Source organism: Bubalus kerabau, chromosome 5, assembly GCF_029407905.1.
Source record: "Bubalus kerabau isolate K-KA32 ecotype Philippines breed swamp buffalo chromosome 5, PCC_UOA_SB_1v2, whole genome shotgun sequence".
NCBI lineage: Eukaryota > Metazoa > Chordata > Mammalia > Artiodactyla > Bovidae > Bubalus > Bubalus kerabau.
The window spans coordinates 2,264,229-2,284,613 of NC_073628.1; the positions used below are offsets into that span (position 1 = coordinate 2,264,229).

General features: G+C 49.9%; 1 protein-coding gene across 1 annotated transcript in view; it reads left to right on the plus strand.

The window, feature by feature from the left end:
• The window catches only part of KCNQ1 (potassium voltage-gated channel subfamily Q member 1), a 376,324-nt gene that overhangs the window by 282,609 nt on the left and 73,330 nt on the right, over window positions 1-20,385 (plus strand). The window contains 1 exon segment of the mRNA XM_055580545.1: window positions 17,515-17,590. Within this exon segment, the coding sequence (XP_055436520.1) occupies window positions 17,515-17,590 (76 nt within the window).

Consider the following 20,385-nt stretch of genomic DNA (forward strand, 5'->3'; position numbering starts at 1 on the left):
TCATTTGATTACAGTCAGTGTTTGGGGCTCCCGGATGCCATGAGAGCTGGGGAGTGGGGCCTCCCCAAGACCTCCCTGGGAAAGGGCTGTGGCTACACATGAGTGAGACTGGGCTGTGTGACCGGGAAGGAGGTGAGGGCAGGCTGCAGCATGCCTGGGGCCCCATGAATGGGCGAGACCGTAGCCCTCAACGTGGCAGGGGTTCGTGGACGTGGGAGCCGTGGGGCGAGGGGCACTGCAGAGCCAGCGCCCACAGGGCCTGGGCTGGGCCCTTCCGCTGACAGCTGCAGCCGTGCCCCCACTGGAGGCAGCCATGCTGGCCAGCCCCGGAGCCACCGTCCTGCTACTGGGTCGGGGTCAGCAAATGACAGCACAGTGGCCTCTTATTCTACCTGTCCTTGGACGGCTTCTCAGACCCAGGCTGGGCCGGGCTGCGGCGCTTCACAGCGTGTCCTAGGCTGTTTTCTTCCAGAAGCCCGTGGGCTGTGTGGGCTGGTGGGCTGGTCTGAAGTCTCTGGATTGCACAACCCTCACCCCTCAGGGTGCTATCTCTAAAGAAGTCACCAGATTCAACCACAGACTCCGCACACCCCTCAGGCGTGCACGCAGAGCTGCAAGCCGGAGCTGCCCCGGGGAGCATTGGTCAAGGACAGAGAGGCTTCAGCCAGCCCGGGCGGGCAGGCCTTGGACACAGGGCCCAGACTAAGCGGGACTGGGGGCAAGGGGGCCTGGGCTCCCACTCTGCACCACCACCCCCTCCCCCCCACCCAGGAGCCTGAGGCAGAGCAGGAGGGTGACTGCACCATCACGGAGACAGAGCTCACACCGCAGTCTTGCCCTCCACACTGTGGGCCGAGTCCCTGAGCTCTACTTCCCTGGATCTGAAAGGAGGCCACCTTGCCTTCCTGTGAGAGCCAGCACTGGGCCATGAACATAAGCCAGGCCTCGGAGGGAAAGGTGACCACAGCCGGCTGCCTCTGCACACCCTCCACAAACCCCTTCCTTTGGGAAGACCTAAAAGGGAGAGTCTCCAGAGTCAGCCACTTTCAAGGGCGAAGGGGCAAGTGTTCTGGGAGAGCAGAAGGCCCGGTCACGGAAGTGTTTCTGGGTGGAGACCTTTGGGGCCAGAGCTGGCGAGGAGCTGGCCCTCTGTGGCTTCAGCTGGGCCTCGGGCTACACCAAGCACTGCAGTCCAGGCTCTGACCAGGGCAACGTCCTGCTCCTGGTTCAGTCATTTCAGCTCAATAGTATTTCCTCTCTACTTCTTGCTGTTGCTCAGTTGCTCAGTCGTGTCCGACTCTCTGTGACCCCATGGACTGCAGCACGACAGGCTTCCCTGTCCTTCACCATCTCCCGGAGCCTGCTCAAACTCATGTCCATTGAGTCGGTGATGCCATCCAACCATCTCATCCTCTGTCGTCCCCTTCTCCTCCTGCCTTCAGTCTTTACCAGCATCAGGGTCTTTTCCAATAAATTGGCTCTTCGCATCAGGTGGCCAAAGTATTGGAGCTTCAATGACTACTCAGGATGGATTTCCTTTAGGATTGGCTGGTTTGATCTCCTTGCTGTCCAAGGGACTTTCAAAAGTCTGCTTACTTTGGGTTTAATTTGCTCTTCTTTTTCTAGTTTCTTAAGGTAAAAACTAGATCATTGATTTGAGACTTTTCTTTTACTATGTCACTGAATACATAAATTTCCTTCTGAGAAATGCTTTAGCTAGGTCCCTCAAATTTTGATGTGCTTTCATTTTTCATTCAGTTTAAGATGTTTGTACAAAATTGTGATGATTTGTTCTTTGATAGTTTGATTGTTGTTGTTGTTCAGTCACTAAGTTGTGTCTGACTCTTTCTGACTCCATGAACTGTAGCACACCAGGCTTCCCTGTCCTTCCCTATCTCCTGGAGCTTGCTCAAACTCATGTCCACTGAGTCAGTGATGCTATCTAACCATCTCATCCTCTGTCATCCCCTTCTTCTCTTGAAAAATTGATAGAATTTGGGATAAAACCATCTGGGCCTGTTTTGTTTTTGTTTTTCTTGTGGGAAGACATTTAACCACCACTTTAATACCTTTAGTATTTGTAAGCTTGTTTAAATGTTTTGTTCCATCCTGAGTCAGTTCTATTGAGTTAGATTTTTTTTTCCCTGAGAATATACCTGTTTCTATGTAGGTTTCCCAAAGTTTTGGCATATAGTTGTTGAAAAGATTCTTTTGTTATCTTTAAAATCCCATTTGTAGTGTTTTCTTATTTTCCTTTATAATATTTTTATTTCTATCTTCTCTCAGTCTTACCAGAACTTTATCTATTTTGTTAGTTTTTTTTTTTTTTAAAGAACAAGGTTTTGCTTTATTTAGAAATTTTAAAGAGTTACATAAAGGGAAAGATATACCATATTCATTAACAAAAGACAATGTTATAAAGATGTCGATTCATTTCTTCCCCCTTCATCTGTGAATTCACTATAATTTCAGCAAAAACTTGAGGGTTGGGTTTTTTGTTTTGTTTTTTTCACGAAACTTAATATGATGCTTCTGGAATTCCTGTTGAAGAATAGAGAGTTTCAAATACCAAGGCCTTCTTAAGATCAAAGAAAGGCCTTTCCTTCTAGATATCAAGACATGATATGAGACATAGTAATTAAGATGTTTCAGTGAAAGTGCAGAAATCGGTAGTCAGCCCAGAGGAGAGCCCAGAAAGGGCCTTCTGGGGCATAAGGTTTTCAAGGATGATTGAAATAGCATTTGTGACCACGGGGCGAGGTGCTCACCCATCATGAAAAAGGGAGCCTGGACCCCACCTCACACCCTGTTCAAAAATTCACTCCAGGTGGGCCTAAGAATTAAATGTTAAATACAGAACTTATAACCTTTAGAAAATATAAGTTAGTTTGTATCTTTCAAAACTTAGCACAAGAAAATATTTCTCACATGGGACACAAAAGCATCTGACTATGAGAGAAAAATATTAATTAACGTGTTTGTGTAAGATAAGGAATTCTGTTTGTTAAAAGACACCTTAAGGGGAGATAACGTGCGACCTGGGATTTGCGTGCGTTTTCTATCGTTGCTGTTGCAAATTCCCTCAAAGCGAGAGGCTTCAAACACATATTTACCGTCCCTCAGTTGTATAGGTCAGAAGCCCCCTCCAGCCTAAGGGTCTGCACAGTCTCACAGGGCAGGTTTCTCCTTGATGACCCGGGAGACAATCCACGCCAGACCTTTTTCAGCTTCTAAAGGGCCCTTGGCTCTTTCCTCTATCTTCAAAGCCATCACATTGCTGCTCTCAGGCCTTTTTTCCACTGTCGTAACTTCCTCTGACCAGAGCTGGGAAGGGTTCTCTACTTTTAAGCAATCAAGCATCTAACTGCGCCCAGCTGGATAATCCTGACCCTCCCCATCCCAAGGCACCGAACCTGAATTGCATCTCGAAACTCCCTTGTGCCCTGTAAGGGGACACATTCACAGGTTCTGGGGATTAGAACATCTTGGGGGAAACTTTTTCTGCCTAACATAGGAGCAGGTGTTCCCAATACACGCTGCTGCTGCTGCTGCTGCTAAGTCACTTTAGTTGTGTCCGACTCTGTGCGACCCCAGAGACGGCAGCCCACCAGGCTCCCCCGTCCCTGGGATTCTCCAGGCAAGAACACTGGAGTGGGTTGCCATTTCCTTCTCCAATGCATGAAAGTGAAAAGTGAAAGTGAAGTCACTCAGTCGTGTCCAACTCTTAGTGACCCCCATGGACTGCAGCCTACCAGGCTCCTCTGCCCATGGGAGTTTCCAGGCAAGAGTACTGGAGTGGGGTGCCATCGCCTTCTCCATCCCAATACATAAATTGACCCAAAAAATGGTTGGTCAGTAGGGAGGGAGGGAGGAAGTCGGAGGGTGGGGAGCCAGGGAAGGAGGAGGGAAGGAAGAGAAAGAAAGGGAGTGAGGGAGCAGAGAAACAAAGGGAGCTGCGTAGGCAATTCATGTCTAATCAACGAGTGCAGGACCTCCCTGCTGGCTCAGTGGTAAAGAACCCACCTGCCAATGAAGGAGGCGCAGGAGACATGGGTTCTATCCCTGGGTTGGGAAGATCCCCTGGAGAAGGGCATGGCAACCCACTCCAGTGTTCTTGTCTCGAGAATCCCTAGACAGATGAGCCTGGTGGGCTGCAGTCTGTGGGGTCACAAGCCAAGGATACAACTTAGTGACTAGACAACAATAAAGATCAATAAGGACACAAATGACTGAACAGAAGAGTGACCCAGGTGGGGCCTTCACGGTGGGGGAAGCATGCGTGGCCTGCGGGTGTCTGAGAGCATGGCTCCATCACACCCGGTTCCATCTGGCGGGAATCACAATGCCTGATCGCTGGGGCTGCAGACAGGGGTGTGGGGCCGGGGCCCCTCCTGCCCTGCTGGTGGGATGCCTTGGAGGGCCACCATGTGCAAGGACAGTGTGGCCTCACCCGTGAGCCTGAATTTCACACACCCATGAGCTGGCTATGGCACACCCTGGTACTCACGCAAGGAAAGCTCCAGTCTACCGCCAGCTGGAGCAGCAGCCCGGGGTGTGTGTCACCAGGGGTCCTAACCACCAGTCAGAACAGACGAACCAGAGGGAGGCAGATGGACAGGTCTTGGCAACAAAAGCCCGAGGAAAAGCATGCTACGTTTCTGTAAAGTCTAAATCACCAACAGAGAAAATCTGTGCCCCTTTCTGGATACACAGAAATCTGATAAAGCTGCATAATCAGGAAAGCATGGGCAGCGGACACCGATTCAGGTCACCGCTTCCCAGGGCGGTGGAGGCAGGGGGAGGCTTGAGTTGGGGGCTGATGGGGTTTAGTTATTATTTTAGGTGGGGTTTTTCTACATTATTAAGAAAGAACAACCAATTATATATTGATGTATTAAGAAATGAAACACCACAACCAAGTGACAATTACTCATTTGTTCCAGATAAGCCAGCCAGTTCAATATGCAGAACTCAATTAACATAGCCCATGACATCAACAGGCTGAAGAGAAAACTCAAATGATCCTACCTAGTGATGTGGAAAAAGTGTTGATAAAATCTAATATCCGTCCGGCCCTTCTCTTTGCCAGGGGCAGGGGTTGGGGGAGGGTGTCTCCTTTCTCCAGCAGAAGGGAGGGGAGATTCACTCACCTGCGGGGCTCAGGGTGCCTGTCCCACCTGCCCGGTGTCAGTCGTCCTGTCCTCAGGCCGAGCCCCCCTAGAGAGAGGAGCAGGCCCTCTGAGAGAGGGGCCAGCCTGGCCCTTCCGCGCAGACCGTAGCATCCTGTGTCCAGCAGGGAGGCTGGCCCCAGGGTGTCACCGGTCAGGGCCAGGCCATGGCAGGCCTGATGGCCTTCCAGCAGCCTGGGGTGAGGGAGCTGCTTGGTTGCAAAGGCCACGGCTCGTTCTGTGGACCTGGTGGAGGGGAGCATGGCGGCAGCCTCCGGAGCAGTCACTGGGTGCGGTCCTTTGTTTCAGAGAAGTGGGAGTTTTCTCCCCGAACCTCACACTGCATCTGGGCCTGGCCAGTCACAGTCAGTGGGGCCCTTCCTGGGGGGGCACCAGGGGAGCCCCCGCCCCTCCACCTGCTCCCACACCACCTGGGGTGTATGCCAGAGGCGAGGACCTGAGGCCAGGGTACATCGCCCCGTGGCTCAGGCCTAGGATGCGGGGCTCATGGGGCCCATGGCCATGACCCCAGAGGAGAGATCTCAGGGCCTCCCCGAGCCTGCTGCAGCTCTGGTTCCGTGTGTGTGTGAACGCGTGTACGTCCTGACACGTGTCAGTTGCCATCCCCTCCCGTGCAGGTGTGGAAGCGTCACCAGGCCTGGCTGCTGCATGGATGTGTCAGGTGGGCCCAGGTTACGGCAGGTGTGGGGGCGCAGCCTCGAATGCCTTCTGCGCGTGGGGCCCCCATTGTCCAGTAGTGTGAGGGGCTTGCTCTCACCAGAGAGCATCTCATATACTCGGGGCTCAAGAGTGGTCAACCCAGAGCTACATAGAAACCATTTGTTCCTGAGAACTTTAAATGCTGCTTATCTTTTTAAAACCCATGGAATGAATGATTGTAAAATGCACAAATCCTAAATGAACACATCAGCCCAGGCGGCTCAGTGGTAAAGAACCCACCTGCTAAGGCAGGAAACTCGGGAGACAGAGGTTCGATCTCTGGGTCGGGATGATCCCTTGGAGGAGGAAATGGCAACCCGCTCCAGTATTCTTGTCTGGGAAATCTCACGGGCGGGTGGGCTACATCCATAGGTGGGCTACTGTCCATGGGTCAGAGTGGGACATGGCCGAGCGACTGAGTGTGCGTGCACGCGCCCTGCGTAAACACCCATGTGTGCTGTGTAAGTCAGTTCAGTCGTGTCCAGCTCTTTGACCCCATGGACTGTAGCCCACCAGGCTCCTCTGTCCATGGGATTCTCTAGGTAAGAATACTGGAGTGGGTTGCCATTTCCTCCTTCAGGGGATCTTGACCCATGAGGTCAAGACATAGACACTTTAGTCCCACCAGAAGTTTCCTCCACCAGGGAAACGACCCCCACCCCCACCAGGGAAACTCTGTCCTGACCTTTCTCACCCTAGAGCAGTCTTGTCCATTCTTGAGGCTGCATGGAATCAGATTTGCCTACAGCTTTGTCAGTGGCCGGCTTTCCTCCAAGGAAAGCTGCTGTAATCCTCCCCATCGATGTATCTGGTGGATGTGAGTATGTGTTTCTCTGGAGTCAGTATCTGGACATGGGAATGCCTAGTGGTGATGTGTGCCCAAGGCTATAGCCAGGCAGCTTTCCCGGGTGCACCAACGCACGTTCCCACCAGCAGCACACAGGGGTCTGACGCCCCACGCCATGTCCAGCCCCGGGTGCTGTTGGTCTTTGTCATTTTGGCCACTGTAGCCAGTCTGTGGGCGCCTCACGTGGGCTTTCGTCTGTGTTCCCCTCATAGGCGGTAATGTGAGCACCTTCTCATGGGCTTATTGACATCTGGTGCCTGTTCAAATCATCTTTTTAAAGCACATGGTCTTTTCCTTATTGATTCGTAGGTGTTCTTGACATGCTCTGAATACAAGTCCCTTGCCAGAAAATACCCTTTCCCAGCCTGCAGAGCGTCTATTCATGTTCGTAACAATGTCTTTTGATGTATGGGAAGCCTTAATTTTTATAAGGAAGAGCAATTTGTCAAATATTTTATTTTGTAGTCAGGGCTGCTTGTGTTTTGGCAAATCTTCCAAAGTCATAAAGATAATCCCCTCCTCTCTTCTCCAGTCCTGATGGTCTCTGCCTTCATGCTTTGATGTAAAACCTAACTTGAATTAATTTTATGACTGATGTGTGGTGGGGATCATGGTTCATATATTTTTTTTTTCATACAGCTATCCAAAATGTTCCACTACCATTGATCAAAAAGGACATTCCTTCCCTCCCAGATTGAAATAGCACCTCGGTTATAAACCCAGTGACCACATATGCGTGTTTATGCTTCTGGATCTGTCATTCTGCCCTGCTGACCCGTCCCGTCTGATGCTGCTGTGTCAGAAGGTGTTCAGACCGCGTCTCTATAATACGTTCTCATCCTATAGCTTTACAGCACGTCTACAACTGAAGGAACACGCCTCTTCAACTTCGTTGTTCTTCCAAATTGTCTTCTCTATTCCTAGTCGTTTGCTTTTTCACAAATATTTTAGAATCAGCTTGAAAATCCTTCCCATAAATAAATAAAAGCATTCTGTGTTGACTGGAATCAGATTTGATCCATACCTCAAAATTCATATCTGACAAATATTAGTCCTCCAGTTTATGAACATGTCATAACCCTCAACTCATGAAGGGTTTCTTTAGTTTTTCTCACTAAAGTCTAGTACTTTTTTGCATAGAGGTCTTGTTCATCTCCAAGAAATTTCCTTTTAGGTATTTTATGGGGGGATGCTGTTATAAGCAGTATCTCTATTTCATTTTCTAATTACTTGTTACTAACATATAGAAAAGGCTTCCCAGGTGGCTCAGTGGTAAAGAATCACCCTGCCAATGCAGAAGACTCAAGACATGGGTTGAATCCCTGGCTGGGAAGATCCCCTGGAGGAGGAAATGGCAACCCGCTCCAGTATTCTGGCCTGGGGAATCCCGTGGATAGAGGCGCCTGACAGGCTACAGTCCACAGGGTTGCAGAGAGTTGAACATGACTGAGCGACCGAGCACACACAAGTGTGCTTGTGTGGCTATGCTTTGTGGCTAACTTACAGAAATAGAATTGATTTTCGCATATTGTCTTTAAAATCAGTGTTCTTGCTGAATTCATTTAACAATAGAACAGTTTATCTGAAGATTCTGTTGGGGTTTTTTTTAAATATATATGATTATGTCATTTGTAAATGGTGACAAAACAGTTTTATTTTGTCCTGTCTCATTATTTGTTCTTACGTTTCCCTTTTCTCACCTCAGTGCACTGGCCGAGGCTTTGGGGATAACGTTAAGTAGACACAGCAAGGACAGACAGCCCTGTCTTATTCCGCGTCTTGGAGGAAAGTGTGGCCTTTCCCCACGACGGACGACGGTGCCCAGATTTTATCTGTGCGTTTGTTTTTCGCATAACAGAATTCCCTTCTGTTCCAAGTTCTCTAGGAGTTGTGTGTTTAGTTATGAATGGGTCTTGAGTTGTATCACATGTTTTTTCTGTATCTTGTGAGTTGATTGTATGTTTTTTTCTTACTCGCTCTGTCAATCCAATAATGCTGATTGGATTTCAGATGCTGAACTAAACTTGCATAACTGGATTGAACTAGGACTGTCTGTCTTTACATACAGTGTTGGGTTCAATTTGTTGGTGTTGCATGTAGAATATCTGCGTCCTATGTTAACGAGAGATGATGGCCTATGACTTTTCTTTCCTGAAACATCCTTGTAGGATTTTGATGTCAAGATTATACTGACTCATAAAAAAAATCTTCTAAAAAGGTTTGTACAAAATTGGTATTATTTCTTACCATTTAAGGAAGAATCCACCAGCGAAGTCATCTAACCTTAAACTTTTTTGTGTGTAAATTCCAAATCTAATTTATTTAATTAATATTGGGCAATCTGGGTTTTTAAATTTCTTCTTCTATCTACTTTTGTATATCATGGTGTTTTAGAAGTTAATCTGTTTTATCTAAGCTATCAAGATTATTTTTGTATATCATACCCTCTAAATATATTTTTAAATGTCTCTAGCTAGTCTCTTCAGAGAATCAAGGTTTGGCTTTGTTGAATTTCTTAATGAAATGTCCATTTTTTAATTTCACTAAATTTATTCATGTATCTAATTCATTTGTTTTATTGCTCTCTATTATCTCTTTCCATCTACCTTCTTTGGGCTTAATTTACTATTTTTTTTAAGTACTTGAGATAGACTCCAGTCTCCCCTCTTCCCTTAATGTATGATTTAAGGTCATAAAATATCCTCTAGGAACTTATTTCATGGTACCTCAAGCACTTATTTAGCTATAAGTTGTGATACAAGACATTTTTATCATGATTCCACTAAAAATATTGGATGAGCCTAGAGTCTGTCATATAGAGTGAAGTAAGTCAGAAAGAGGGAATCCCCAGTGGCTCAGTGGTAAAGAATCCGTCTGCCAATGCAGGAGATGCGGGTTTGATCCCTGGGTCAGAAAGATCCCCAGGAGAAGGGGAATGGCAACCCACTTGAGTATTCTTGCCTGGGAAATCCCGTGGACAGAGGAGCCCTGCGGGCTACGGTCCGTGGGGTCACAAAGAGTCAGACATGACTGAGTGACTCAACAAGTCAGAAAGATTGTATATTAATGCATGGAATTAATGCGTGTAGATATGGAATCTAGGAAACTGGTAGTGATGAACCTGTCTCCAGGGCAGGAAAAGAGACACAGATGGAGGGAACGGACTTGTGAACACAGGGATGGAAGGAGAGGTTGGGACGAACTGAGCAAGCAGCAGTGACGTAAGTACACTTCCACATGTAGGATAGCGAGTGGGAACTTGCTGTATAGCACAGGGAGCTCAGCTTGGCACTCTATGATAACCTAGAGGGGTGAAATGGGAGTGGGGGGTGGAGGGAGGCTCAGGATGGAGGAGACATATGTATACAAACGGCTGATTCATGATGTTGTACAGCAGAACCTACCACAACACTGGAAAACAATTATATGCAACAAAAATAAAGAAATAATAAAATAAATTTTACTTAGAAAACAAACAAACAAACAAAAAACTCTTCCAATTCTTATTAGATTTCTTCTTTGACCCTTAAGATATTTAACTTCTAAAACACTGGAAGATTTTCTAGTTATCTCTTCCTTATGATTTCTAGTTTAATTTCTCTGAGGTCAGAGAACGTACATATATGACTTAATTTCTTTGAGACGTGTTGGCACCTGCCCTTTCAGCCCTGCACGTGGCCCTGTCTGTAGAAGTTCTGTGTGCACGTGGGAAGCTGAAGTGCTCCCAGGACACCCAGCGCAGTATTCTATAAGCGCGGATCACATCGAGTTCGAACTCAGCTTTTTAGACGTGTTTGTCTTCTGATGCTCTCACAGCTCCTCTATCCGTTCCCCACAGAAGGGCAGTCAAATCTCCCACCGTGATTGTGGATTTTCTCTTTTACCCCTTAGTTCTGCCAGTTTTTGTGACATATACGTGAAGCCTATGTTTTTAGGTACGTACAGATTTAGAACTGATCTCTCCCTACCAAATCTTGACCTTTTCCTTTTTTTGCCCATGGCACATGGCCGGCAGGATCCTAGTTCCCTGACCAGGGATTGAACCTATCCTGCTGCTGTGGAAGCGTGGTGTGCTAATCACTAGACTGCTGGGGAATCCTCTTAATCAATTTTTAAATGATAACATAGGCCTCTTTATTTTTGGTAACACTTAAAGTCTACTTTGTCTGATGTTACTTTACCTGGACTAGCTTTCTTTTGGCAATACCATGATATATCTTTTTCTTTTTACTGTCAACACTTCTAAACCTTTCTATTTCAGTATATTTATGTGAAGTATAAAACTGTCAGTTGCTCAATCATGTCTGACTCTTTGCAACCCCATGGACGGTAGCCCACCAGGCTCTTCTGTCCATGTAATGCTCTAGGTAAGAATACTGGAATGGGGAGCCATTCTCTTCTCCAGGGGATCTTCCTAACCCAGGGATCGAACCAAAGTCTCCTCCGTTGCAGGCAGATTCTTTACTGTCTGAGCCACTGGGGAAGCTAGGTAACATCAAATTATTTTTTTTAATCCCACCTAACAATCTTAGTCTTTCGATGGGGATATTTAGTCCCTCTGGAATGCATGCAATCTACTCTCTCATTCTGTTTTTTCATTTGTTCCATCACTTCCTTTTGATCTCCTTTCCTGCTTCTTTCAGTTCAGTCACTCAGTCGTGTCCGACTCTTTGCGACCCTGTGAATCGCAGCACGCCAGGCCTCCCTGTCCATCACCAACTCCCGGAGTTCACTCAGACTCACGTCCATCGAGTCAGTGATGCCATCCAACCATCTCATCCTCTGTCGTCCCCTTCTCCTCCTGCCCCCAATCCCTCCCAGCATCAGAGTCTTTTCCAATGAGTCAACTCTTAGCATGAGGTGGCCAAAGTACTGGAGTTTCAGCTTTAGCATCATTCCTTCCAAAGAACACCCAGGACTGATCTCCTTTAGAATGGACTGGTTGGATCTCCTTGCAGTCCAAGGGACTCTCAAGAGTCTTCTCCAACACCACAGTTCAAAAGCATCAATTCTTTGGCGCTCAGCTTTCTTCATGTCCAACTCTCACATCCATAAATGACTACTGGAAAAACCATAGCCTTGACTAGACGGATCTTTGTTGGCAAAGTAATATCTCTGCTTTTCAATATGCTGTCTAGAGCCTCCAAAAATAAAGTCTGACACTGTTTCCATTGTTTCCCCATCTATTTCCCATGAAGTGATGGGACCAGATGCCATGATCTTCGTTTTCTGAATGTTGAGCTTTAAGCCAACTTTTTCACTCTCCTCTTTCACTTTCATCAAGAGCCTTTTTAGTTCCTCTTCACTTTCTGCCATAAAGGTGGTGTCATCTGCATATCTGAGGTTATTGATATTTCTCCAGGCAATTTTGATTCCAGCTTGTGCTTCTTCCAGCCCAGCGTTTCTCATGATGTACTCTGCATAGAAGTTAAATAAGCAGGGTGACAATATACAGCTTTGACGTACTCCTTTTCCTATTTGGAACCAGTCTGTTGGTCCATGTCCAGTTCTGACTGTTGCTTCCTGACCTGCATACAGATTTCTCAGGAGGCAGGTCGGGTGTTCTGGTATTTCCATCTCTTTCAGAATTCTCCACAGTTTATTGTGATCCACACAGTCAAAGGCTTTGGCATAGTCAATAAAGCACAAATAGATGTTTTTCTGGAACTCTCTTGCTTTTTCAATGATCCAGCAGATGTTGGCAATTTGATCTCTGGTTCCTCTGCCTTTTCTAAAACCAGCTTGAACATCTGGAAGTTCACAGTTCACGTATTGCTGAAGCCTGGCTTAGAGAATTTTGAGCAATTACTTTACTAGCATGTGAGATGAGTACAATTGTGCGGTAGTTTGACCTGCTTCTTTGAATTGATCAAAAATTGTTATTAATTAATTTTTATCCCCTCTCCACTTGTTAACTCTAGGCCCTTTACTATCCCGTCCGTGGTTGCCTGGAGATGATCGTACGCATCCTCGGCTCACTGGAGTCGACCTCAGATGAGCGCTGTGACCGTTGCCCTGGCAACACGTGGTGCTCACAGCTGTTCAGCTCCATGGAGACCCCCTTCCTTGTGCTATCTGTAATCATGCATTTTTAGCTGTGGCTATGGACAGGGAGGCCTGGCGTGCTGCAATTAATGGGGTTGCAAAGAGTCGGACACGACTGAGCAACTGATCTGATCTGATCTGATACATTAAACCTCAGGAAACATTAGCGTGATTGTTTCAGTCCATTTAATTTACTAATTTAAACTTTCTCACATATCTGTCCTTTTCTACCATCTTAACTGCTTCTTGTATTGAAATATCTCTGTGCGTCTTTGTCATTGCTGAGTCCCGGCCTGGAGTCATCCTTCCAGTACAGGTCTCAGCGCCGTGGATTCTCTTGGTTTAGTTTTTACCTTCTCTTACTCTTATTATTGTAGAAAAACACGCATAACAGAGAATGTACCATCTGTATCATTTTAAGCACTTTAAGTGCTTCATTCACAGTCGTTAATTCCATTCACACTCTTGTGTCGCCATCAGCCCATCATCTCCAGAGCTTTTCACCTTCCCAAATAGACACTCTGTCCCCACTGAACACTCCCCTCCACCCCCTCCCACCCCATACCCTCCTACTTTCTATCTCAATGGATTTAATGACTCTAAGGTACTCATATAAGTGGAATAGTACAGAGTTTATCCTTTTGTGACTGGATTATTTCACTTGCACCTTCATTTCTAAAAATACATTTGATGGGTATGGAATGCTACCTTGGTAGGAATTTTCCTTGAGCTCTTTAAGGATGTTATTCTGGCTTTTGTCCTCCCTGTTGACAAGTCAACCATCAGGATAACGTGTCATCATACACACACACACACACCCCCCCCTCAGTAATTCTGTGCCTTTGGCCTCCAGCAGGGTGACTCGAATGGGCCTGATCTGTTATGCCTTGTCTTTCTTTCCAGCTGGAGCCAAGTGAAAAGAAAGTGAAAATGTTGGTCACTCAGTCGTGTCTGACTCTTTGCAACCCCATGGACTATAGCCCACCAGGCTCCTCTCTCCCTGGAAATCTCCAGGCAAGAATACTGGAATGGGTTGCCATTCCCTTCTCCAGGGGATCTTCCCAACCCAGGGATCGAATCAGGGTCTCCTACATAGTAGGCAGATTCTTTACTGTCTGAGCCACCAGGAAAGCCTGGTGAATCCAAGGAGCTGCTTAAATCTGCGGCCTGATGTCTTCCATCATTTGGGAGAAATTCTGAACCATTCAGTCTTCAAAATTACTTGTCCTCCACTTTGTCTCCTCTCCTTCTGAGATGTCACATGTATTAGAGCCTCTAACTATATCTCAGGTAGCTCGTGTTTTTTCTGTATCTTTAATTCTACTTTCCCTCCGCACTCCATCCTGGCTACTTTCTCTAGTTCACAAGTACTCTCTCTTTTTTTTTTTTTTTTTCTATGTCTTCTCTGCCATCAAATTCATCTCATGCATTCTTAACTTCCCCAATTGTCCTTTCTGTCCTAGAATTTCCCTTTGTTTTCTTTTTAATATAGATTTTACTTCTCTGGTGAAATTCTTCATCTTGTCTTCTACTTTCTTGAACCTATTTATCAACACTATTTTCAAGTCCTTATCTTACAACTCTGAAGCAGATCGTCTCACCTATTTGCTCCTGACTCTGTGGATCAGCATTTTGGATTCCTCATCTGGATGGTTTCACCCAGCTCCTTCAAGTGGCAGCTTGGTGGTGACTGGGTGGTCTCAGCTAGCCTCAGGAGTCTGGAGCTGTCAGGCTGTTAGACAGGGTGCCTCAGCTCTCCTCCACGTGGCTTTTCCAGCAGCCCGGCTCAGACATGTCCACATGGCAACAGTATTCCACAATGGTGGGAATAGTAGGGTTGAGGGGGGAGGCCCTGCTGGGGGGAACTGCAAAGGACTTGCACCCATCTCTGACTGTCCCCAGTCTGCCTCTGGCCATAACTTTACGCACTTCCACCAAAGCAAGATTCACGCACCCCCCAAGAGACCCCAGAGTCTCATGCAACTAGAGATGGTACCATGCCCAACACCCAGCATCTTACAATTGGCCTTTTTTTTTCCCTTTGTCATCCTCTGCCCGAAGCCTGGTCCCAGCACTATTTCAGGATTGATGCGTGTACCCCACTTTGGGGTCTAATTTCTTTTGATCTATTGATGCATAGCAAACCACACCTACATTTCCTGGCTTCATATCACAACTCTTCCGTATTCATCATTCTGCGGGTCAGTAATTTGGGCTCGACTCAGCTGGAAGGCTGTTCTGGTGGCTTTGCGTGAGGTGACTCACACAGCTCCAGTCACCTGGCGGTTCGTCAGGGCGGATGTGGGGCGGTGGACGGTGGCCGCGCTCACCTGTTCTTGCTCTTGGCCCGGGCACCTCGGTTCTGCACACGGCCTCTGAAGCCAGCCAGTTCACGTGGTCCACGTAACCACATTCCAAGAACACATGAGTTATACACGGTGGGACTTCCCCAGCTTTCTTTTCACCACAATAACCGTCAAGGTCAGCCCAGACTCAGCAAGTGGGAAGACCAACCCTTATCTCTTGGAGGAGTTACAAGTCAACTCAACGCACGTGAGTTTGAGCAAATGCTGGGAGATAGTGAAGGACAGGGAAGCCTGGTGTGCTGCAGTCCATGGGGTCACAAAGAGTCAGACCCGACTTAGCAACTGGACCACAATCTACCACACCTTCAGATCTGTTTCTGCGGTCTGTTTTGTCCCTTGGTTTTCCGTCTGTTGTGTATGAAATAAATAGAGACTCCATGATCTCACCTCCCTATGGATGTCTTGGTTTTCTCTGGAGAGCCAAAGGTGCCAGGCAGAGCATTTGCTTCAGGTGGATACTGAAGTGATTTGAGGCCATGGCAGGGTTGGGGTCTCCTCTGAAAGCTTGGGCTGTTTACCAGGACCCCGTCTTCTTGATGACTCTGAACCAGAATCCTCCTCTCCTCCACAACATGAGTCTGCAGGGGACTCTGCTTAGCTTTTTGTCCTTCTAGCCGCTGTCTTTTGCTCCATTTCTAGAATCTCACCCTGTGCTGTGCAGCTTGGCTCACAAACACTTCAAGGAGAGACTGGGCAAAAGGGGCCCCCTTCTCTCTGCGCCCCCCATTCACCAGGGTCTCGGCCTGTCAAGTCCTGGACGTCTTTGGAGCCCTAGCTTCCTGTTTATCTCGCCAGCCCAGGGGGCCCCAGCCTCACACTCAGCCCACGTGCCCCACACACTAAATGCACGTATGCACATGTAGGCTCACCCAGCTTGTTTCTCTCCTGGGATCGCAGCCCTTGGAGTCTTCCCTGGTCATAAAGCTGTTACACAGCTGTGGTGGTGTCTTCAGCAAAAAGTGTGATCAGACGCAAGCTTCAGAGCCAGAAGCAAAGTCTCCACTGGTGCCATGCGCATTATCTCCTTCCAGACTTTTTCTGTGCACATATATTAGCCATTGTGTTCCCCTTTTGATGATGTTTCTAGAAGGAACTTTGGGGTTTCCCAGGTGGTGCTAGTGGTAAAGAACCTGCCTGCTAATGCAAGAGACAGAGATGCAGTTCGATTCCTGGATTGGGAAGATCCCCTGGAGGAGGGCATGGCAACCCATTCCAGTATTCTTATCCAGAGAATTCCACGGACAGAGAAATCTAGTGGGCTATAGTTCACAGGGTCGCAAAGAGTTGGATATGACTGAAGCAACTTACCACGCACACACACACTAAAAGGAACTTTAGAGGGGAAAAAACGCAGCACCCTTAACAGAGTGGTTTTTGATGTTGTTCAGTCACTCATTTGTGTCCAACTCTTTGCAGCCCCATGGACTGCAGCACACCAGGCTTCCCTGTCCTTCCCCATCTTCCAGAGCTTTCTCAAACCCATATCCATTGAGTCAATGATGCCATCAAACTGTCTCATCCTCTGTCATCCCCTTCTCATCCTGCCCTCAATCTTTCCCAGCATCAGGGTCTTTTCAGATGAGTCAGTTCTTTGCATCAGGTGGCCAAAGTATTGGAGTTTCAGCTTCAGCATCAGTCCTTCCAATGAATATTCAGGGTTGATTTCCTTTAGGATGGACTGGTTTGATCTCCTTGCAGTCCAAGAGACTCTCAAGAGTCTTCTCCAACACCACAGTTCAAAAGAATTAATTCTTCACTGCTCAGTCTTCTCTATGGTGTAAATCTCACATCCATACATGACCACTAGAAAAACCGTAGCTTTGACTATATGGACCTTTGTTGGCAAAGTACTGTCTCTGCTTCAGTGGCTAAAGTGGTTTAGGTGGCAAAGGTAGTACCTACCCCTGGCTGATTTGTCCTGCCCTACATTTTCCAAGTGGGCACTGGTGGGCGGGCCATGGAACATTCCAGCTGCAAGGGGCCTTAGGGGTCATCTGCTTGTACCCCTTCCCACTATACTGGTGAGGAACCCAAAGGCCTCAAGTTAGAAAGAAGCCTGTGTGGCTGTACCGTGGGCAAGGGGCATAGCCACCACCCATACAGGACCCTGACTCCAGCCCCACTTCCGAGTGAGGAGCAGGGCAAGGGTCCCTCTGGGGCCATCCCGTTAATTAAAAGCCTCTCAGCCTCAGCCTTTCCTCCTGCCAGCAGGACAGCAGCTTGTAGATCCCCATCCCCAGAGGCTGAACATCCTCCTTGCTCCTGGAGGGGCCCAGCCATGTGCCCGGGGACACTCGGGCAGCCTGCAGGCCTCTGACAGCGGCAGGCACAGGATGACCACCCTCCTCCCCTCCCTTCTCCACCGCAGGCTGCGGGAGCACCACCGGGCCACCATCAAGGTCATCCGGCGTATGCAGTACTTTGTGGCCAAGAAGAAATTCCAGGTGAGTCCTGCACTCAGCCCTCCTGCCCTGGTCTACTCTGAAAGCCACTCGCCCGCCCACAGCGCAGGTCATACCTGCCATGTCTGAGACCTGCCCCTTCACCCATCAAACACCCTGCCATGACTTCAAGATCCGTCTCCAAGACAGCTGGCCCTGGAGGGACGTTTCCCTGATAGGGCTGGACCCTGGGGCCAACCCAGAACCACATGGAGCCCTGGAGTTCACTCACCCCCAACCCACACCCCCTAGACAGGAGTGGGAGTGACTCAGGGAGGGGGCAGAGCCAGCCCTGTGTCACCTGGACAGAAAGTACCTGTCCCAGGCCTGCTCAGGGCTTTTGTCCCCATCACCCATCCCGTGTGAGTCAGAACAGACGGGAGTGACCTCCCTGGCAGTCCAGTGGCTAAGACTCTGTGCTCCCAATGCAGGGGGCCTGGGTTCGATCCCTGGTCAGGGAACCAAATCTCACATGTTACAACGAAGACCGAAGATCTGCTTGCTGCAACTAAGACCCCGCTTGCTGCAACTAAGACCCCACATGCAGCACATACTGGCACAGCTAAATAAATATATATTTAAAAAAAGATAAAACATAGCAGAGAGGAGGTCTGGCCCTGCTCTGTGCCCTGGGGTGGCCCCCTTTACAGGGAGGGGTAGAGTCTCCCTGGCCAGACGGGGCTGGAGACTGTGGGCTTCCCCATTGGCCCTCCTTCCAGGGGTGAGTCTCCTACAGCAGCCCCTGGAGAACGCCAGGTGATGCCAGGCTTGGCACCTCTTTCCTCCGTGGAGACTGTCATCTGTTGGAGGATGGGGCCCAGCTCAGCTTTCCCTCCGAGAACATGGAGCCTTGGGAAGCAGGGACCCCTGGGGGAGGGCATTCTATTTCCAGAAGGCTTGGCCACCGGTTCCTTTTCAGAAGTGAGTTCCTGGCGGAGCCAGGTCTGGGGGTCACTCAGAGCCAGCGGCAATGTCCAGAACCCCCGGGCCTGTGTGTGGTACCAAGTGGGGAGGTTGGGGCGACTTGTTCACACCCCCCGAGCAGTCACAGCAGGGCTGGGGCAAGAACCAGACCCTGGGTCCCCTCCGGTCTGTGCCTCCCATCTCAGACTACAAGCTTGACTCCAGCCCCAGCCAGTCTCCCCAGCAGAGCCCCCACCCACCCAGGCCAGGGAGCCAGACTCAGTGGGGAGCTCTGGACAGACCCCACTCCAACAGCCCTAATGAAGACCTCTTTCCCATCTGGACTGGGAACAAGAGCCCAGGGGGCTGCCCAGGACCATGCCCACCTGTGCCCTCAGCCTGCCAGGACGCTGGTCCCATCGCACGTGGCCCCTCGGGAGCGGGTAGGGGCGGGGAAGGGGGTGGGAGGGAGGAGGAAGGGGTTGTACACAGTCCCCAGGGGCGTTGTGCTGCCCGCCTGCCCATCTGTCTGCCCACAGCCTGGCAGGAGGCCTTTCCCCCCAAAACTGGGCCAAGTAGTGTTAAAGGCTCTCGCCAGGGCCTAGGACCCCTCATTGTGGGATCAAAGAGTCCGTGAAGGCCATTCCCAGCCGGCGCCAGGAGGTCTGCCCCGCACTGTTCTGGGCAAGATCCAACGTCCCCGGATGGTGGGCCTTTGGGTCTGTGGCTGCTCCTTCCCCAAGGCCCGGCTGCCCTGGTGGAGCCAGCAGAGGGGCACCTGGTGAAACAGGGAGCTTGAGAGTGCTGGGCAAGGACAGGCTGGCCTCTCGGGTGGGGCGGGAATGGCAGGAACTTCTGCCCGGATCAGGTCTGGGCAGGACTGTCCCCAAGACGAGAGGAGGCCCGGGCAGGGCCCTCGCTGGAGAGTGGCTGGTGGTGATGGCTAAAACCTCTGATGCCAACCGAGGGGGAGGGTACAGAGGGGTCACTGTGACTCTCCTAGGATGGGAACGGTCCCCAGCCTGAGCAGCTGGGCCACTGTGCTTCCGGAGCAGGCCCCCGCTGGGCAGAGGCCAGAACCTGCTGCCTGGGGCACCGCTGGACCATGCAGAGCCATGCCAGGGTGGACACCAGGCTTCCTGGGGGCTTCTTCCAGGTCTGGGGTACCCACAGGGCAGGCCCAGCTCAAGGGTGATGTGCTCAACTTCCAGATAAGAACCACAGATTCCCTGGGCAGACGGGCGCCCACAGTGGCCAGAGAAGGTGTGGGCGCTGGGGAGCGCCTGTCACAGAAACGTGGGCAAGAAAACCCACAGCTGGCCTCAGGAGGCACCCTGCCCTCCCTTCCAGGCCAGCGGCCTCCCTTCTGCCTCAGGATACAGGCAGCATCCTGCAAGCGGCCTGGGAGGCTTCTGGAAGGAGGCCGGGCAGCCCCACGGGCCTGCCCCCTCCCCTCCCCTGTGCACAGGGCCCCTGAGGCCCTGGAATAGACCAGGTGGGGCCTGTGAGTGCAGCAGCTCCTCCTGCTCTGCCCCTGGGACAGAGGCTCTCAGGCAAGGCCCAGGGCTGGGGTGGCTAGAGGGGGTGGGCAGCAAGAGGCCTCCAGGGAGGAGGGACCCAACAAGATGGAACTGGTGGATGAGCCCCTGGTGGTGAGGAGCTCTGGGGGGCTGCCGGGGTGGCCCCTGCCTCAGGCCCAGCTGCCAAGGCCCCTCCCCCGCAGCAGCCTGTCTGTCTGCCCACACGCCCACCCCCATCTGGCCCCAGGGGCAGCAGACGTGGCTGGTGGCCCCCCTGCGGGCCTTGCTGGCCGATAAGTACCCGGCTGGCCGCCCCTGTGTCTGGCCAGAGGAGCCAGAGCCTCTTAGCCCTTCAAGTTTGCCTTGAACTCCCGT